This window comes from Neophocaena asiaeorientalis, unplaced genomic scaffold (assembly GCF_003031525.2).
Source record: "Neophocaena asiaeorientalis asiaeorientalis breed wild unplaced genomic scaffold, Neophocaena_asiaeorientalis_V1.1 scaffold283, whole genome shotgun sequence".
In the NCBI taxonomy this organism is placed as follows: Eukaryota; Metazoa; Chordata; class Mammalia; order Artiodactyla; family Phocoenidae; genus Neophocaena; species Neophocaena asiaeorientalis.
In genome coordinates, this window is record NW_020172827.1 from 2,250,888 (window position 1) to 2,268,686 (window position 17,799).

The following is a 17,799-nucleotide window of genomic DNA, read 5'->3' on the forward strand; positions in this document are numbered from 1 at the left end:
ACAATGCTCCAAGCAGTGCCAATATCACATATATTACTTTATTATTTGGTCATTGGCTTTCCAATGCAAGTGAAAAAATAATTTAAACTAATTATATGTACAGAGGCTTGGTTAGTTTTCCCAAGAACTTCCAGAAAGATCCTCAGCCCCTTAAATAGCAAAGAAGGGTTACCATTAACATCTATACAAAACTCCACCTATAAAAGTCGCATGTGTAGAAAGGTTTCTTTATTATAAGCATCACGTTTGGGTAACAGGAAGGGTTGGGGGTGGGGGGTGGAGGAACGTTTGCAGGGGGGTGGTCCACACACACCTGCCCTGACTAGTCCTGTGTAAGAGCTGTGGCTGGTGAGGCTCAGGTGATCTGCAGTGGGGTCTCCAACATCTCCATTAGGAAGGTGTCAATGGGTGTGTCCCCGATGAGCTTGAAGAAGAAGAGGTGCTCCAGGCATTTCAAGCCGATGGAGCGCAAGGCTGGGAGGCGCAGCAACAGCTTGGCAAACCTGTGGAAAGCAAAGGAGACATTAAGAACTGGGGAACCAGCGTGCACAGAGCAGCTGCTGGCATGAGGCAGCTCATTTGGTCTTCTTGACCAATCTGTGATTAGAAGAAAGAGCCTGGTTGGGGAGGCTAAGGCAGTTGGAGAATCTCTAATTCTGGAGAGTTTCAGAAATAGGCTAGAGGTCTTGTTATGCTTCTTAAAGGTGGAAGTTGGATCCTGTGACCTCTTGAGAATCTCTTGAATTCTGTGGCCACATCCCAGAGTTGCCCTCAGCACCACCATTCATGGTGGACAAGAGGAAGAGCTACCCTGCTGATGCTGACTCACATCTCCAACCCTAACCAGCTGGTGTTCCTTACATTCTCCGTGCCTGGGGATTCCTGGGAAGATTTGCCAAAGCATTTAGAACAGCACAGCATGGCGGATGTGCAGAATCCACAGGGGTTCTCGCCACTGGCTGAATGTGTTTGTGTACAAACCACATACCAGGCAGTGAGATAAGTTCTGGGATCCAGGAAGAGCCCCCCACTCTCAGGACCAGCAGTTCTCATCTCCTCACCGGACAATGCTTTTCCTCATACCACACTTACTTTAAGCAATGTGACCTCAATGTGCCTCAGTTACCACATTTCTGTTATCCGTTTATAACCACTTTGTACATCAGATTCATAGTCTGTGCTTACTTTTATTTTGTTTTGTTTTTTTATTTTTTTGCCTAAGTGTGACTTTCTTTTTTAAATTTTTTCAAAATTTTTATTGAAATATAGTTGATTTACCATGTTGTGTTAGTTTCAGGTGTACAGCAAAGTGACTCCGTTATATATATATTCTTTTTTAGATCCTTTTCCATTATAGGTTATTAAAAGATATTGAATATAGTTCCCTGTGCTATATAGTGGTCCTTGTTTGTTGTCTATTTTATATATAGTAGTGTGTATATTTGAATCCCAAACTCCTAATTTATCCCTCCACCCCCTTTCACCTTTGGTAACCATAATTTCTTTTCTATGTCTGTGAGTCTATTTCTGTTTTGTAAATAAGTTCATTTATATCAGTTTTTTAGATTCCACATATAATCAGTGTCATATATTTGTCTTTTTCTGTCTGATTTACTTCACTTAGTACGATAATCTCTAGCCACTACGGAGAATAGTACGCAGGTTCCTTAAAAAACTAAAAATAGAGCTACCATACAATCCAGCAATCCCACTCCTGGGCACATATCCGGAGAAAATTCTAATTCAAAAAGATTCATGCACCCCAATGTTCACTGCAGCACTGTTTACAATAGCCAGGTCATGGAAGCAACCTAAATGTCCATCAGCAGACGAATGGATAAAAAAGATGTTGGGGGGCTTCCCTGGTGGTGCAGTGGTTGAGAGTCTGCCTGCCGACGCAGGGGACACGGGTTCGTGCCCCGGTCCGGGAAGATCCCACATGCCGCGGAGCGGCAGGGCCCATGGGCCATGGGCGCTGAGCCTGCGCGTCCAGAGCCTGCGTGTCTGGAGCCTGTGCTCCGCAACGGGAGAGGCCACAACAGTGAGAGGTCCGCGTACCGCAAAAAAAAAAGAAAAAAAAAAGAGGTGGGAGGGGTGTGTATACACACACACACACACACACACACATACTAGAATATTACTCAACCATAAAAAATAATGAAATAATGCCATTTGCAGCAACATGGATGTGCTTACCTTTCAGTTAGGAAGAGAGAGAGACAGAAAATAGGAGCCTTCACCCCTGAGGGGCCCACCGTCTGGAGAGATAATACACACACCCATGCATACACACACACTCACATATGCCTCCCACACATGTGCACACACCCCCCCACCACTCTTACACATACACACACGTGTGCACACACATTCACTTGCACTCTTAGACACCCTCACACACATGAACTTGCACATATTCACATGTGTAAAAGTATACACACACATTCTCCTCCATTCTCACCTGCCCTCACACACTGGTACACCCACACACACAACACACACGCACACACACACTCTTCTATAATTAAGGACCTTAGTTGTAAGGCTCACCATAGGGAAAGAGACTAGTGTGTGAAGGAATTAGCCTCACACATACAGGGTCCTTTTCAGGCTCCTCAGTCTGCCACATTTCCAACATGCTTCTGTGGTCCTTCTTCATCTTTCAAAATTCTTTTTGCCAGTGAAGTTTATTTTTAACGTTATTACTGATAACGACTGGAAATCAAATAACTCTACTCACAATTTCCAATAAAAAGTACAGGAATCGAAATCTTGTTAGTCACGGTGGCCTTAAATCAGCAACTTCCAGTTGGGCCAGATCTTCCCTGGACGTCACATTATTTCACGAGAAGTTTTCAAATTGGAGTTTTAATACTCCTCGAAAATGCGTATAGGTCTATATGCATGCCGAAAGAAGTTTTAAGGAAATGTGGCAATATAAGAAGAACAGAGTGGCACCATCTAAAAAGGTAAGAATTACCTCACTACATGGAAAAATTAAAGGTCTATACCAAGGCCAACACACACCTTCAAAACATTTGATTAGAAAGCCTGAGTGGGACTTCCCTGGCGGTCCAGTGGTTAGGGTTGTGCATTTCCACTGCAGGGAGCACAGGTTTGATCCCTGGTCAGGGAACTAAGATCCCACAGGCCTCTCGATGTGGCAAAAAAAAAAAAAGGAAGCCTTTGAGTGCATCTGAATGGTATCACCGTTAGATAAGAACAAGGAGGCTGAGCTCCTGGTCAAGGCTCTGCCACGAAAGAGGTTTCTGTAATTAGGCAAAGAAAACGGCTTCTTTATAAAGTGTGAAGTTAGGCTGATTAGCTCTGAAAATGTATTTTTTTACTCTAAAAATGCCAAAGTTTTACAATGTGTAAAATGCTAACCATTCTAGACACAAACTATTATATATAGTATGGATAAACAACAAGGGCCTACTGTATAGCACAGGAAACTATATTCAACACCCTGTGATAAACTATAATAAAAAGAATATGAAAAAGAATGTATATATATATATATATATATATATAACAATCACTGTGCTTCACAGCAGAAATTGACACATTGTAAATCAACTATACTTCAATAAAATAATTTTTTAAAAAATGTTAACCATAAAACTGCTGTCTTTGCTGTCTGTCCCAGGTTTGGGAGCTGTGGCCTGGATGCAGAAATAAACACACCCCCTAATAGCCATAGCCACAGGGTCACATTCCTCGCTCACATGTTTGGCAACAACGGGGACTCACAGCCTTTGAAGGCACCTGCTGTGTGAGAGAAAGAAGGTTCCTGCAAACTCTGCCCCCTCCTGAGTTTTGATGTCTGCTTCTGGCTAGAGGAAGCAGAACTCGCCCCTGTGAGGTGTACTTCTGAAAAGTCTCCACGGAGTGGCAGCCCTCCACCACCAAGAAAATGGCCTTGACAGGGCTTGTGTGCCACCAGGGACCACTTCAACCACTTTCTGCAAACCAGAGGTGACCAGCCTTCGGCACACTTGCCCACCTGGTTGAGCCAAGTGACATCCCTGATGGACCTGCTCAGCATCAGGGTGGTCACCCACTGTCCAGGCTGTACTGGATGCACCCAAGGGACATGCAGGGACCCAGTCCCTGCACTCCCTCCCTGAACTCCCAGGCCCTGCCCTGGGCCAGGCAACAAGTGTTGGCATCTCTGCCTAGTGCGTGGGGGCCGCCCAGGCCCCTGGCTGTCCCCTTCCTGGGAAAACAGGCAAGTTCCAAAGTTTTTAAAGTGTTATTCATTAGAAACAATCTAAATGTCAACCACAGAACGATGACTAGATACATTGGGATACACCCATCCTGTGAAATATTACAAACTCATTGAAAATAAGAATTTTGTACTTTTCAATATCTGATAAAATGCCTAAAATAGCTAATGGAGCAAAATAATACGCCAAACCATATGATTTCAGATCTGTAAATATACATTTCTATGTATACATACATTGATACACAAAGCTGCTAGAAAGAAATATACCTCCCAAATTTACAATCAGTTTATATTACCCTATTTATTTAAAAACACTTTCCTTATTTCCTACCAAAGCATGCTTGGCTTTTATAATAAGATAGAAAAAAGTTCTGGTTTTTTTTTTTTGCGGTACGCGGGCCTCTCACTGTTGTGGCCTCTTCCGTTGTGGAGCACAGGCTCCAGACACGCAGGCTCCGGATGCGCAGGTTCAGCGGCCATGGCTCACGGGCCCAGCCGCTCCGCGGCATGTGGGATCTTCCCGGACCAGGGCACGAACCCGTGTCCCCTGCATCGGCAGGCAGACTCTCAACCACTGCACCACCAGGGAAGCCTTAGGAGTTTTGCTTTTTAAAGAGGTAAACAGCACTACCTAGAGCCAAGTCCAGAAAAAGGATGAATACGAGCCTTCCTAGTCCTAATGCCCTGCACACGATATGTGCACACAGACACACACACAAACACACACACACACAAACATGAGTAATGCTGCCTTACAGCTGGGAGATTCAGTGGATGTCATCCAGCACAGGGCTTTCAGTCAGCTCTCACTGGCCAGAAGCTGAGCTGATGCTGGCAGCCAGGCCCTGCTGGTTGGGTAGGGCTCTTTCAACCTCACCCACTTCAGATGTAGGAGAGACTGCCAGGTGCCTATAGAAATCCATTCTTCCCTTCTTCCTTGGCATCCAGCTGCACACATTCTCCAGTCTCCTTCTTGGCTAGCTGGTCCATGTGACCAAGTTTTAGCCAATGGAAGTGAGTAAAGGGAGGGGGTACCCTTTCCAGATCAATGTGTTGCCCATATAGCCTCACCTCTGTGCTCCCTCTCCTCTTTCCCTTCCACCATCAGCATACAAAACACAATGAGAGGGCTTCCCTGGTGGCACAGTGGTTGAGAGTCCGCCTGCCAATGCAGGGGTTCGTGCCCCAGTCTGGGAAGATCCCACATGCCACGGAGCGGCTGGGCCCGTGAGCCATGGCCGCTGAGCCTGCGCGTCCAGAGCCTGTGCTCCGCAGCGGGAGAGGCCACAGCAGTGAGAGGTCCGCGTACCGCAAAAAAAAAAAAACAACACAATGAGACTCGGCGACATGGTGGAACCCCAGGAAGGAAGGAGCCTGGGTCCCTGAGCGAAGGTGTGGAAGAAAGTCACCGCACTAGACTGATTACCCATCCAGGACTGATTTGTGAGGAAGAAATAAACTTGTGTTCAACTATTGACATTTGGGAAGTCTGTTGTCACAGCTTAGTCTCCATAACACACAAGGCCTGCACATTTATTGTATCAACTGGCTGGACCCCACTCACACAGATGCATTCATTGCCTGTGATAAAAAATGAGCTCAGCCTCTTCTGGACAACTGAGAGATAGTGGCTTATGATCCAGGAAAAATGGGCTAATGGAAATTAGACTCCACAGAGGAATAAAAGTCATCAGTGAGAACTGGGAGCATAGGTAATTAATCGTAAAAACAAACTCATGCCTTTAAAGAAGTTTTTTTCAAGTTTCATTTTCCATTTTCTGTGAGGTTTGAGGATCGTATTCTCTTTTTAACTAGAGTTAGTGGAGGAGGAAAACTTTTATTCAGCTGTACTTGGGGGAAACATTTGGGAAAAGGATTTTTTTAACCACTCAGGAATACTGGTAGATGGCCTCAGAGATCCTCTGACCGATGTCTTCCTTTTCAGACAAGAGGCCCAGACCCAGGACCTCGCCAGAGGCTACAGATGGCACCCTCGGGGCCAGCGGTCACCTCTCCTGGCTACCAAATCCTGTACCTTTTACTGCAGGGGGGCTTCTATGAGGGCAAAGCAGAAAGCAATGCAGTCACACTGAAAAGCACAAGCTCTTCGAAATCAGAAAAACTTGGGTTCACAACCTGCCCCACCATGCACCAGCTCTGTGACCCTGGGCAATGTTCCTTTCTGAGCCTTGGGGCCTCTTTAGAAATTGGAGCTAAGGATCCCCACCATCGTTCGTTCACTGGGGTGTTCATTCAACATTTAAATATGAATACTAATTGTTAGGCTCTGATGCCAAAGTGGTGAACAGTGGGTGAACAAGACGGACGAGACCTCCGGTTTCATGGAGCCAGTGTCTGAGTAGCTTTGAGACGGTTGTGAAAAAATCTAGACAGTGCCTGCTGCATGTCGCCATTCATTAATGGCAGATCAGAAGAGTTGCTGCAGTTGTTACCATTCTTCCAGGACTCCCTCACCTGCCTGGTTGTTCCGGGTACTTCTGCTTGGTGTAGGCCTCGAGGGTGGCATAAACCTTCTCTCGCAGAGTCTCCACTTCAGAGGGGTTGGACAGACCCTTGGCATCTGAAAAAGACAGCTGATTCAACCTCTCCTTACACACCTCTGCGGGACCCCCTTCTACAGAGGATGGGGGACATTGTGAAATACACAAAGCCAGGCCTTTGTGCCCTCACACCTCCTTCCTGTGCCCAATCTACCCAATAAACTCTTGGAGCAAAGGTACGCACGGCTGACTCCAAGGAGGAGAGTTTTCTTTTATCCGGGCCATTCTAGAAATACTACCTTCACACATTTATTGAGTGCTTACTACGTGCTAAGCATGGACTGAGTAAAGAGATGGGGTACAAAAACCGGACAGACCCACATCCTGCATCAATTAACAGACCACCTAGTTCAGGAGATGAAGCATGTGTGTCAATTACTATGTAATTCTGAATACTCATCTTTCTTGACCCACAGCAGCATCTGATGAAGCTGATCACTTCCTCCTTCTTGAAATGCTTTTCCTCCCTGGGCCCCCCAGGACACTACTCTTTGGTTCTTCCCTGTCTCACTCACTGCCCCCTCTCAGGCTTCTTTGCTGGCTCTTCCTTTTCTCTGCAACCTCTAAATATCACCGTGCCCCAGGGCTTAGCCCTCAGCCCTCTGCTCTGCAATGCCTCTAATTTACTCTCGGTCTCAGAGCCTTGCATGCCAGGTCTAGGCTGATAGCTCTCAAATGTACATCTCTGGTCCTGCCTCTTCTCTGAACTCCAGACTCACATAAACAATTGCTTCCGGGAGAGCCACTCTTGGACGTTTACTATCCATCTCAGATTCTCATGTCCAAAGTCCTGATTCCTAGCCACCCACCCTTTGAACCGCCATTTCAGTAAATGAAATCTCTGTTTTCCCGAGTGTTCCAGAAAACAAAATGAAAAATTCTAAGAATTATATTTAATACCTCTCTTTCTTTCACACCCTAGCAGCAAATCCCATTGGCTCTGTCTAAAAATATATGTAGAACCTGACCACATTTTACCGCCTTCTTTGCTACTACCCTAGCCCTCTGGCATCTCTCGTCCTCCCCACTTGCCCCCAAACATGCACACTCCACGCCCATTTGAGACCCTTTTCAAGATGGCTCGAGGAGCAGAGGCCATGAAGAGTTGACTCCTTGTCCTCCCCAGGATAGGTCTCCTGGCCCTCCCTTATCTGTCTCTGCTGAGCTAGAAGACTAGAGAACATCAGAGCACTGGGGGCCGACCATGGAGGAGAGCTAAGCACGACGCACTCACCTGGGTTAAATAGCACGATGGCTCGTAGGCACCCCAGCTCCGACTTATCCATCTGCATGTCTTTCATTTTGGAGACGAGCTCAGTCAGAACTCTGTTCACAGGAAACAATGGCAGGTGATGAGAAAATCATGAATACCAGGCCAAGGGCTGATAAAATGAATGCAACCAATATTTATTGTGTACCCACCCCATTTTCCAGTAGATGTGCCAGGTACTAGGGGCACAGAGATGAATAAGATACAGTCCCTGATCTCAAAGAGCTCACAGTTTAATTAAAGAAACAGACACAGAAGCAATACGTAGCAGAAACACAAAGCCAATAACTGGCACGATCAAAGTCCCAGGGAACACCGAGGATGAGGCAGTGAACACAGAGAGGGAGCTGGAAAGGCAGCCTAGAGGATTTGGGAATTGGCAGAAATGCAACGGGCAAAGCAGGGTGAGGGCATCGCATGTCTGGAAGAACACTGCAAAGGACGGCGTTCCGTGACAGGGCAGAAATTTCTAGACACCATCAAGAGGGCTGAGTCAACGGAAGACCGTGATAGTCTCCATGTGGAACATGTTGTGGGAAAAGGCAGGGAAGGAGTAGGGACATCTTAGACGGACATGCGCATGGCCCTGGAAGACCATTTACGGTGGGGTTCGGAAGGGACCACAGGGCCCTGTCATTGGACAGAGAGACTATTTTCAATCTTACTCTTCCTTTCCCAGTTCTCCGTCCTTTCACCCGCCCGTTCATTTCTCATCTCTTTAAATCACCTGGCTTAATTTTCCTTTAGAACAATTTAAGGCACAGAACCCCAGACTGAGGCTGTTGCTCTTATAGCAGGATTCCCCCAGAGAACCTGGTGCAGAGACCAGCAAAAACCTCAGCTCATCTTTCCCAGATTCCTAAAGTCAGATCCTAAACCCTAATTCCCATCCAGGCCCCCTTGGATAAGCAGTTCAAACTCCCTACTCCCACCTTACTAGGTAATGTCAACAATACAGTCTCTTCCCTGGAAACCTTTAGGGATAATAGGGTCTTTCATCTGCCAGCAACTCTGTTGGCCTCTGACTGACCCCATCTCCTTGGATAACCGTTTCTTTTAATCCCTTTCTCATTCCCCAGGTTTATGTTTTCATGTGCTGAATGGTCTCTGCTTCCAGCCAGTACAGCTGATTGGGCTGTCCATCCTACATCCCAGCACTACCCACAGGTACACACACACACATGCACACATGTGTACACACACACATACAAGCGCCGGAAGCAGAATAGAGCCACCTGTCAAAGATGGAGCCAACCCCAGCACTGTGGGCACTGCTCCGGTGGACGTGTAAACCCGTGGCCAGAAGGATGCCATCCTGCACAGAAACCGAGCGGTGGGAAAAGGAGGCGATCAGCAACTCATTCCACCCTGCAAGAATAAGAAGGAGGCCTTGAGGGAAACCTGACCACACTCTTGCTTCATTGATAATCACCCAAGGCATGTATTATTATCCTTTGGAATAAAAGCAGAACCAGAAATCCAGGGAGGTCAAAAACTAGTTCCAGACGACACCACTAATTAGTGAGGGAAGAAAGGGTGAGACTGGGGTCCCCTGACTCGTGGGTCTGCTCCTCACCCACAGTCTCCCCAATGCAGCCCAGAATGGCAGCTTGAGGGCAAGGACTCTTTTTTTCCCTCCAGTCCATCAACAAATATGGATTGAACACTTAACGGGTAACGGTCACTGTGTTAGCTGCCATGGTAGATAAAGCGAGTATACCCTGCAGTGTCTGCCCCCAGGACCTGACAAGCTGGTTTTACTTCTTAGGCGTTGTTTAGTAGCACCCAGCACGGCATGTAGCTTTCCATGACACTCAGGGATCGCTCATTATCTAATAGGGATGAAATAAGTGGACTGGCTCCCCAGGCTCAGCGAATCTTCATGAAATGTCCCTGCTGGCTCCATGACAAAGAGGAGATTTGGCATATGTCAACTGCAGTGTCCCAGAAATGGGAGGCTAGAGAGATGATAGCATGTAGAATCTTAAAATAGGAAGGGACCCTGGAATCTTTCTAGTAAAAGCCTGAGCAAAAATCTTTGGCTTCCCCTATTTCACCTGTGAAATGGGAATATCTCTATTTTCCAATTTCATAATAGTAATGAGGCACAGCTTCAGATCATCTTGAATAACAATTGCTTAACTGTCTTTGAAAATTAAATGCAAATTATAAAGGCTGAATAAAATTTGCATGGAAAAAGAGCCTTTCTTGGTCACTAAAAGGATTCTAGGAAGCAGTTTAAGAGAACCAATGGACAGAAAAATCTCATTAAATAGAAAATTCTCACCTTCTTGTAAACCTGCCTTGTTTTTTTAATTATGTGTGTGTTTAAAAGTTATTTTTCTCTGATAATAAAATGCATGTAGAAACTAATAAAAATTTCATTAAGTATAAAAGAGAAAATTTAAATATTAAAAAAAAGAAAAAGAGTCCTACTCCTCCATTAACAGTGTTTCATTTGAAAATGAAAGTTTTGGGGGAGGGCCATCCAAATTTCAGAGCTTACCAATAATATAAAAAACAACAACCTCGGATAGGGTTATCCTGTCTCGGCAAGGTGCACAGCTTGGATGGGTTACAGCTCCATCAGGTCACTTGTTTTAGGATCCCAAGGGTAATTTCAAAATGGCAACCCAAGAAGAAAGGAGACCTGGTATCCCTTACCTGCCCGGAGCAGAATGACCTGGTCCTCCAAGGTGAGGTCAGAGAAGTGGGGAATACGCTTGGCCCATTCAACAAGAGTAAAGAGCTGCTTGTCAGCAGCATGGCATATGTTGGTGACAGGGTCATTTGTCTAAAAAAGGAACAAAGTACTCTGAACGGACAGGTTCTAGGACTCAAACATATTCCTTCCCCATCTCCAGCCCCCTCCAAGAAATGGGAGATGGATGGAGATCTAAGACCACCTACCGAATTCTCCATGTTCATGTCACCGTAGGATTCTGTCTTTGGTTCAACAGCAAGTTCAGCCTCCAGAATCCTCTCCACGGGCATATCTTCATGGCCACTACTGGCACATTCTGCCTCACTCTCAGCCCGCTCCCGGCTTCTCTGCCTTTCTTCTTGCACAGCTGGCAGGGACAAGGACGTGCAGACGTTACCATATGCCCAGGACAACTGTGGGAAGGTTAATTACATCCCTAAGCCTCATTTTCCTCCTCTGTAAAATGGGCATCATGGTGGCAATGAATCAGAGATGCTGCCATGTTAACAGATGAAACCAAGAAAGCAGAGCTGAGCTGTTTTCTTATGCCTGTGCCAAACTATGGGTTTTTTCAGTCCATAGTCTTTCCAGTTCATTATGGTGACCACTCTAAATGTGCCTTTTAAGCTTTAATAACCTCCAATTCTGCCCTTTCTTTTAATGAACCACTGTCTCCTTGCATGCTGTCTCCCCTATCCTTCCTCCACCTGCTACCTCTAATAAACCGGGAGCATGCAATAGTTAAGTAACAAGCGCATTACTCTAAAACTTCCCTCTGTCAGATCCTGTGCATCATTCTTGGCATTCACGTCCCATTAGGTCTGCCCCTAGTGCACCGGCCTGAACACAGCATCACCTGATCTGACTTGTCAGGGAAGATCTTCAGGGAGCCATGTGGGTATTTAGTAAGCGAAAGGGTGGAATAATGTCACCTAGATGACATTTCAGAATCAGCAGCCGATGTGGGGGGTGGGGAAGGGTACACAGGCAAAGGTGGAGGCTAGAATTTTCTCAGCTTCCCCAAGTTTAGGGTTTTCATCAAAGAACCCTCTGGGTCTGTACATTAGAATGTCAGGCAGACCCCTTTCCCAATTCTGTGCTCTTCACTGGGAGAACAGTCTCTATGGGGTTAGTTTCCAACCTCTCGAAAGCTTCAGTTTCCATCTTCTTATTCCCAGTAGCAATAAGCAGATTTCAATATTGGCACACATTTTCTAAATCCCCAGAATCGAGAAAATTATACTCTAAGCACTGGCCAAGAGGGACCTCAGTGACAGCTATTCCATGAGCAACTTCTACGTCTCATCTTCTCTCCTTTCCTCCCCTTTGTGCACTTTCCAAGGCACCTCCTACTCTCTGAGCCACAAGGCTGCGGAATGAACTGGGACTGGATGCTGGACATCTAGTTTGTCACGCAAGTGATATTATTGATCTCTCAAAGTAGGTCAGAGAAGGGTCTGACAGCACAAATATGGCTGATACGTCACTGTCTCTAATAGAGACACACCAAGAAACCTCAAGATGAGAATGATATTCAGGGGTTGAGAGGGAGGGAGGGTAGGAAGGAAGGAGTAAAGGAAGAAAGGAAAGAGAGATTAAAGCAGGAGAGTAAGAAAAAGAAGAAATGGACGAGAAAAAGAACAGAGAGGACAAAATACGAGAAGAGCAAAAATCATGTACCTTGGAGTCAAATAAATCTTTTTCAAAATGGGCCTGACCGCTTCCTAGAGAGTAACGTCGGACATGGTACTCAGCTTACAAAGCCTCAGTTTCCTTATATGTACAGTGGGGATTATAGTACTTACCTGAGATTGTTTTATGAAGATTAAACAAAACAATTATTTTAAAGTTTTTTGAAAAGTAGCATTTCCCCTCCCCTTGGCCTCTCTTTACACTCTCGGGCTCTGCTCTGGTCCTCTCTCTATCCCTGCCCTTGGCCTCTTCCTCCCTCTCCCTATTTCTCTTTTCCCCTCATCCTTTCTTTCTGTCCATTCTGTTAGCCTTCATTCACTGACAACATACAGAAACTCTCATATGTGTTTTTATCATCAGTTGGATTTGCTGGTTAAAGTTGAATGCTTCTTGTATTAATTTTTTTTAAAGGTAGGTTAATGGGCATCTATTTGTCTTGATTTGAAAAGATGGGGGAAAGCAAACCAAGTTCCTCTTGTGGCCCTCAATTGATCTCTTCTACAGATTTGTAGCACTCAAGGAAAATAACCTTCACGCTCCAAAGAAGATAACCTTGGCTTCAGGGAATTAGATTCTAATTCCAATTTTGCAATTCACTGAGTGATCCTTTGCTATTCAGTTCTCCTTTTTGTGACATAAATCTTACTGTCATCAATGAGGAGTCACGTATCTGTTGTTGAAGCAAATCTTCTATGGCGCATTTTGAGCTACTGCTACTCAGTACATCAGGGTACATTGAGGGGCCAGTGGGACCTAAAATAGGATTTTCCATTAGTCCAACATACATTTTTGTGATGTATTAAAATAGCCAAAATGTATGGAGCCCGTTCTCTGTGTCAGAATTATGCTTAACACTTTTCATAATTAACCCCCACAAGAACCCTCTGAAATGCTATGAACCACAGAGAAGTTAGGTAACCTGCCTGAGGTCACAGAGCTAGAAAGTGGTGAAGCCAGCATGTAGACCCAGGCTGGCTGCCTCCTGAGCTTACCCCTGACTCCAAGGCTCTGGGCTGGTTGGATGAATAGACCCACAGGAATGTCAAGTGCTGACCACAAATTGCCTCAAAAATAATCCATTCTCTTACTACCCAAACCACATTATATGACCCAAAATTATGGAAATAGACTTCCCCAGAACCCCTGAGGATCGTTTGGTGGCCTGGAAGTCAGAGGGTCCCAGTCCTACACCCACTCTGCCATTAGCTTCCCATGTAAGCTTAGGCAAGACCCCTAGCCTCTCAGAACCTCTGCTTCTTCTTTCAGGAAATGAATGTGTTACATCAGGCAATGGCAAATGTCCACTCCAGCTTCGCCGTTATGTACCCTGGCTTTAGGCAGGTGAATTCTGAGCCCACCCCAATCTCATCTCTCTCTGTCTGTCCAACTCTCTAGGAATGTAAATTCTATAGTATCACTCAGTTACCTGTTCCAGGATTTTATTAGTCTTGTCCTCAAGAAAGTGCCTGAACTGAGCCCCAAATTCTGTAAATGAAGGCCAGAAATGATAGTGGCGAAGGAAAGGCTGTCCAGTAACTTTTTAAAAGTGACCCTCGATATAGTGAGATGAGGAACTGATTCGCTTTTTGCCTTCTCTTTGTCTGGGTGAATAGCATCAATTCCTTTAGCAATTTCTCAGAGAGCCCCTTTCCCCTTCCTAATCTTTATTCTTCAGCTTTTCATCATTCCTGTTGCTCCACATTATTTGTTTTTTTTAATGCAAGAACCAAAACTGGACCCTACTTGCTACGAAAGAATCATAAATAATACTAGGTTTAAAAGAAGCACTGCCCAGGCTCTTACAATCCACATGTCCCTGTCTGACTTAAAATAAAGAACCACGCTTCCCACCATTTGCTCTGTGAACCACCCTGACCCTAATTGAGCCAGAAATATTCAGGTTGAGTTTTTTTGTTTGTTTGTTTGTTTTTTTTGCGGTACGCGGCCCTCTCACTGTTGGGGCCTCTCCCGTTGCGGAGCACAGGCTCCGGACGCGCAGGCTCAGCGGCCATGGCTCACGGGCCCAGCCGCTCCGCGGCATGTGGGATCTTCCCGGACCGGGGCATGAACCCGTGTCCCCTGCATCGGCAGGCGGACTCTCAACCACTGCACCACCAGGGAAGCCCTCAGGTTGAGTTTTGAGAGTCAGAATTAGACTGTGAGGCAGGAGAATCGAGTATAAGTGATTTGCAATCTGCAGCAATCATGCTCTATGCTGATGAGAGACACACTTTGGGGGCATTAATTTTACGTTTTGACTATCACAGTGGTGGAAGCTACAAAGAGTATCAGTTCTATCCCAGTGAAGAGGAGACAGTCTCCACCAGCTGATTTTTCACATCACATGCTCCAGTCTAGAAACTTGTTGACCCCTCTACAGCAAGTATGACACAAGCATGAAGTAATCACTCAAGTCATACTTGATGAATGAATGACTGAATCATTTTTAGAAGCTCCTGCATTGCTAACACTTATGATTCTGATATTTAGTTTAAATCACTCATCCATTCTCTCAACGATTTTTTCTTAAACGTCTACTATGTGCTAGTCACTGGTGATATAAGCCGTGGGGGGACAAAAGGCGGGAAAAATATCCCTGCGTTCTTGGAGACAGACAGCAGACAAAAGTTTAAAGTACGTTAGATAGTGGTAAGTGCTGTGGGAAAGAGACTGGGAAGTATGAGGGTGTTTGGGGCAATCTGAGACAGTGTAGTCAGGCAAAGCTTTATCAAGAAGTTGACAATCAGGTAAAGGTACGAAGGAGGAGAAGTGAGTCATGCAGGTACCTGGGAAGAGGGCAGTCCAAGCAGACAGAACAGTAAGTGCAAAGGCCCTAAAGTGGGAGCACCCCTGATGGCCCAGCAAATACACTAGGAAGGCTGGAGCAGAGAGACATGGGGCAGCCAGACTATGTATGACCTTGAAGTCATGACCAGAATTTTGCCTTTTTTTTCTGAGTAAGAAGGGAAGGCATCAGAGGGTTTTGGTGAAGGAAAGGCTTCACCTGACCCACTTGTTCAAAGCCTTACTCAGGTTGCTTTGATAAGGAGAGACCGAAGGAAGATAAAGACGGAAGCAGAGAAACTTCTTAGGAGGCTGTTTGTATTATTACAAAAAAGAGTTGTGGTTTGGTGATAACAGTAAAAATAGTGAGACATGGAAAGATTCTGAACATCTTTTGAGAAACAGAGATTTCCTCACCCATTGAATGTGGTGTATGAAAGAAAAAGAGGTGTCCAATGGCTTTTGGTCTGAGCAACTGAAAAATGGCTATTTCCTAAAATGGGGAGGACCGTGTGATGAACAGGTTAGGAGGACAGATTTGGGGGTCTGTCAATTTGAGATTCTGACCTAGGAGTAAGCGGTCCTAGTCTCTGTTCATCACCTACCTTGGGGACCTTGGAAAACTCACTCCATCAGTCCAAGTCTGTTTCCTTGGCTGTAGAATGGTTAGGGTTATTAAGTTATTCTCAAGGGCCACCTCCATCTCAAACATGCTAGGAATATCACTTTTTTTCCTTCTTGGTAGCATTCTCTCTTAGAAGGGGCTCAAACGTTTTCTTCATTGGTCCTTTCAGTCAGCCTCCCCCCTCCTCACAGAAAAGAAGTTCTTCAAGAATAAGAAAAGTCACCTGGGAGTGACTAAATGCCTTGTTCCCATTTCCTAGAGAGAGAGGCAGGACCCCCTTACTCTTAAATCTATTAAGATTCACCATTTACACCCTGTACTTGCTTGAGATTACCAGCTGATTAACTGCCCAATTCAGGTTATTTGTATTACTTAACAGAAAGACTTTTTGATCTGTACATGAACAGAAAGCACTTTCAGATTTTTTTTTTCTACAACAACCCAGCTAACCCACACTGTAAGTTTGAAAGATGTAACATTTAAAAACGCATGATGGTGATCTCTCTGAATGAGAAGGCAAAGTCTGATTATTGGTAATGCCAATAATCCCCAAAGACTTTGGAATACACCAATCTCAGAGGATTTGTAGCAGACCAAGGTTATAAAAGCCCAGAGAGATTAATCAAACCAGCAGGCTTCCCCAGAGTGAGGATTAGAGGGGAGAAGTCAGCTCTGCCCAGAAGGTCAGACTGATGTCCCATTACAGGGCAGCACACAGCGACCCCGAGACCTCAGTTCTGATGCTGTCTGGCTATTGGAAGAGCAAGGGAGAGGGTCCAGTTTGGACCATCATCTGAGGTCCAGGAGAGGATAGGTGAACATGGGGGAGGAAGATGCTCTTGCTATCTTTGCTCGGGGGTACACACTTACCAGGGCAGGAAGCGTTCAACTGAAATACTCGAGAAATCATGGTACCCAAAGTCATTTCCCCCCTCCGCTTCAAACTTCTTCCACACAGTCCAGCCTAGCAGGACTCTTTCCTATGTCCTGCACTTGTTTCCATCATTTATACGCAAACTGCTCTGCCCCGAGTGGAGGGAGGGGTAGTGGGGAACCTCACCTTCCCTCTTCATGCCCATGACAAGGCACTTCTGATAGCGACAGTACTGGCAGCGGTTGCGCTGACGCTTGTCAATGAGGCAGTCTTTATTATCCCGACACGTGTAGATGAGGTCTTTCCTTATGGTTCTCTTGAAGAACCCTTTGCAGCCTTCACAACTGTACACACCGTAGTGCTTTCCTGGTCACAAGAAAACGACATTCCGTAAGTTATTCTTGTGTTTATTTGGGTCTTTCATGCAAAAGAACCCCTTGGCTCTCGCCTAGGGAAACTGGCACATCACCTAGGCAATGGGACAGAAAGCAAAGCAGGGAATGCAGGCTTGATGACAGGAACCAAACCAAGGCAGAGTAAATATGCCCTTCCTCGTGTCTACTCTCTGGAAGCGACTCTCTGGAATCACCAATTCCAGACAGCATTATTAGAAAAGTCCTGACCTAAGATTTTGCTTACATTTATTGAATAGGGCAACTCTTACGTTTAGTTAAGCAAAATGTTCTGCCTTCATTTAAGACATCAGTATACATAAGAAATAAAAACATTTATGCTTGTTACGTGTTATCTAGCAGGAAAAGAACCTCAGCTTCACACATATTTCCCCATAATTGAAGCCCAAGGACTTAGGAATCTCACTTAAAAGTATTATCCTCTATCATAAACTATGAACAAGAACCTGAGTTATAAATTTTTTATATACTACTGCCTATTGGAGGAGTAAACTGGCTATGATCTTTATGGCATAATATGACATATAATCTTGAGACGTGACATAAAGATCTGATGGAAGGTAGTTTTGCTTGATCCAGAATAACCTGTTACATGTTTCATTGCCCTTATTACCTGTTCCACGCATCCAGGTTTCCAGGACT

General features: G+C 45.3%; 1 protein-coding gene across 2 annotated transcripts in view; it reads right to left on the bottom strand.

Annotated features, from left to right (window-relative positions):
- Positions 1-16: 16 nt before the first annotated feature.
- The window catches only part of RXRG (retinoid X receptor gamma), a 44,440-nt gene continuing 26,657 nt past the window's right edge, over positions 17-17,799 (bottom strand). For both annotated transcript variants that reach the window (XM_024741973.1, XM_024741974.1), the window contains 7 exons: positions 16,931-17,110; positions 10,976-11,136; positions 10,730-10,859; positions 9,301-9,433; positions 8,030-8,121; positions 6,710-6,815; positions 17-503 (listed from right to left, as the gene is read on the bottom strand). In XM_024741973.1, coding sequence (XP_024597741.1) covers positions 356-503; positions 6,710-6,815; positions 8,030-8,121; positions 9,301-9,433; positions 10,730-10,859; positions 10,976-11,136; positions 16,931-17,110 — 950 coding nt within the window. In that variant the 3' untranslated portion in view covers positions 17-355. The remainder of the gene's footprint in view (positions 504-6,709; positions 6,816-8,029; positions 8,122-9,300; positions 9,434-10,729; positions 10,860-10,975; positions 11,137-16,930; positions 17,111-17,799) is intronic.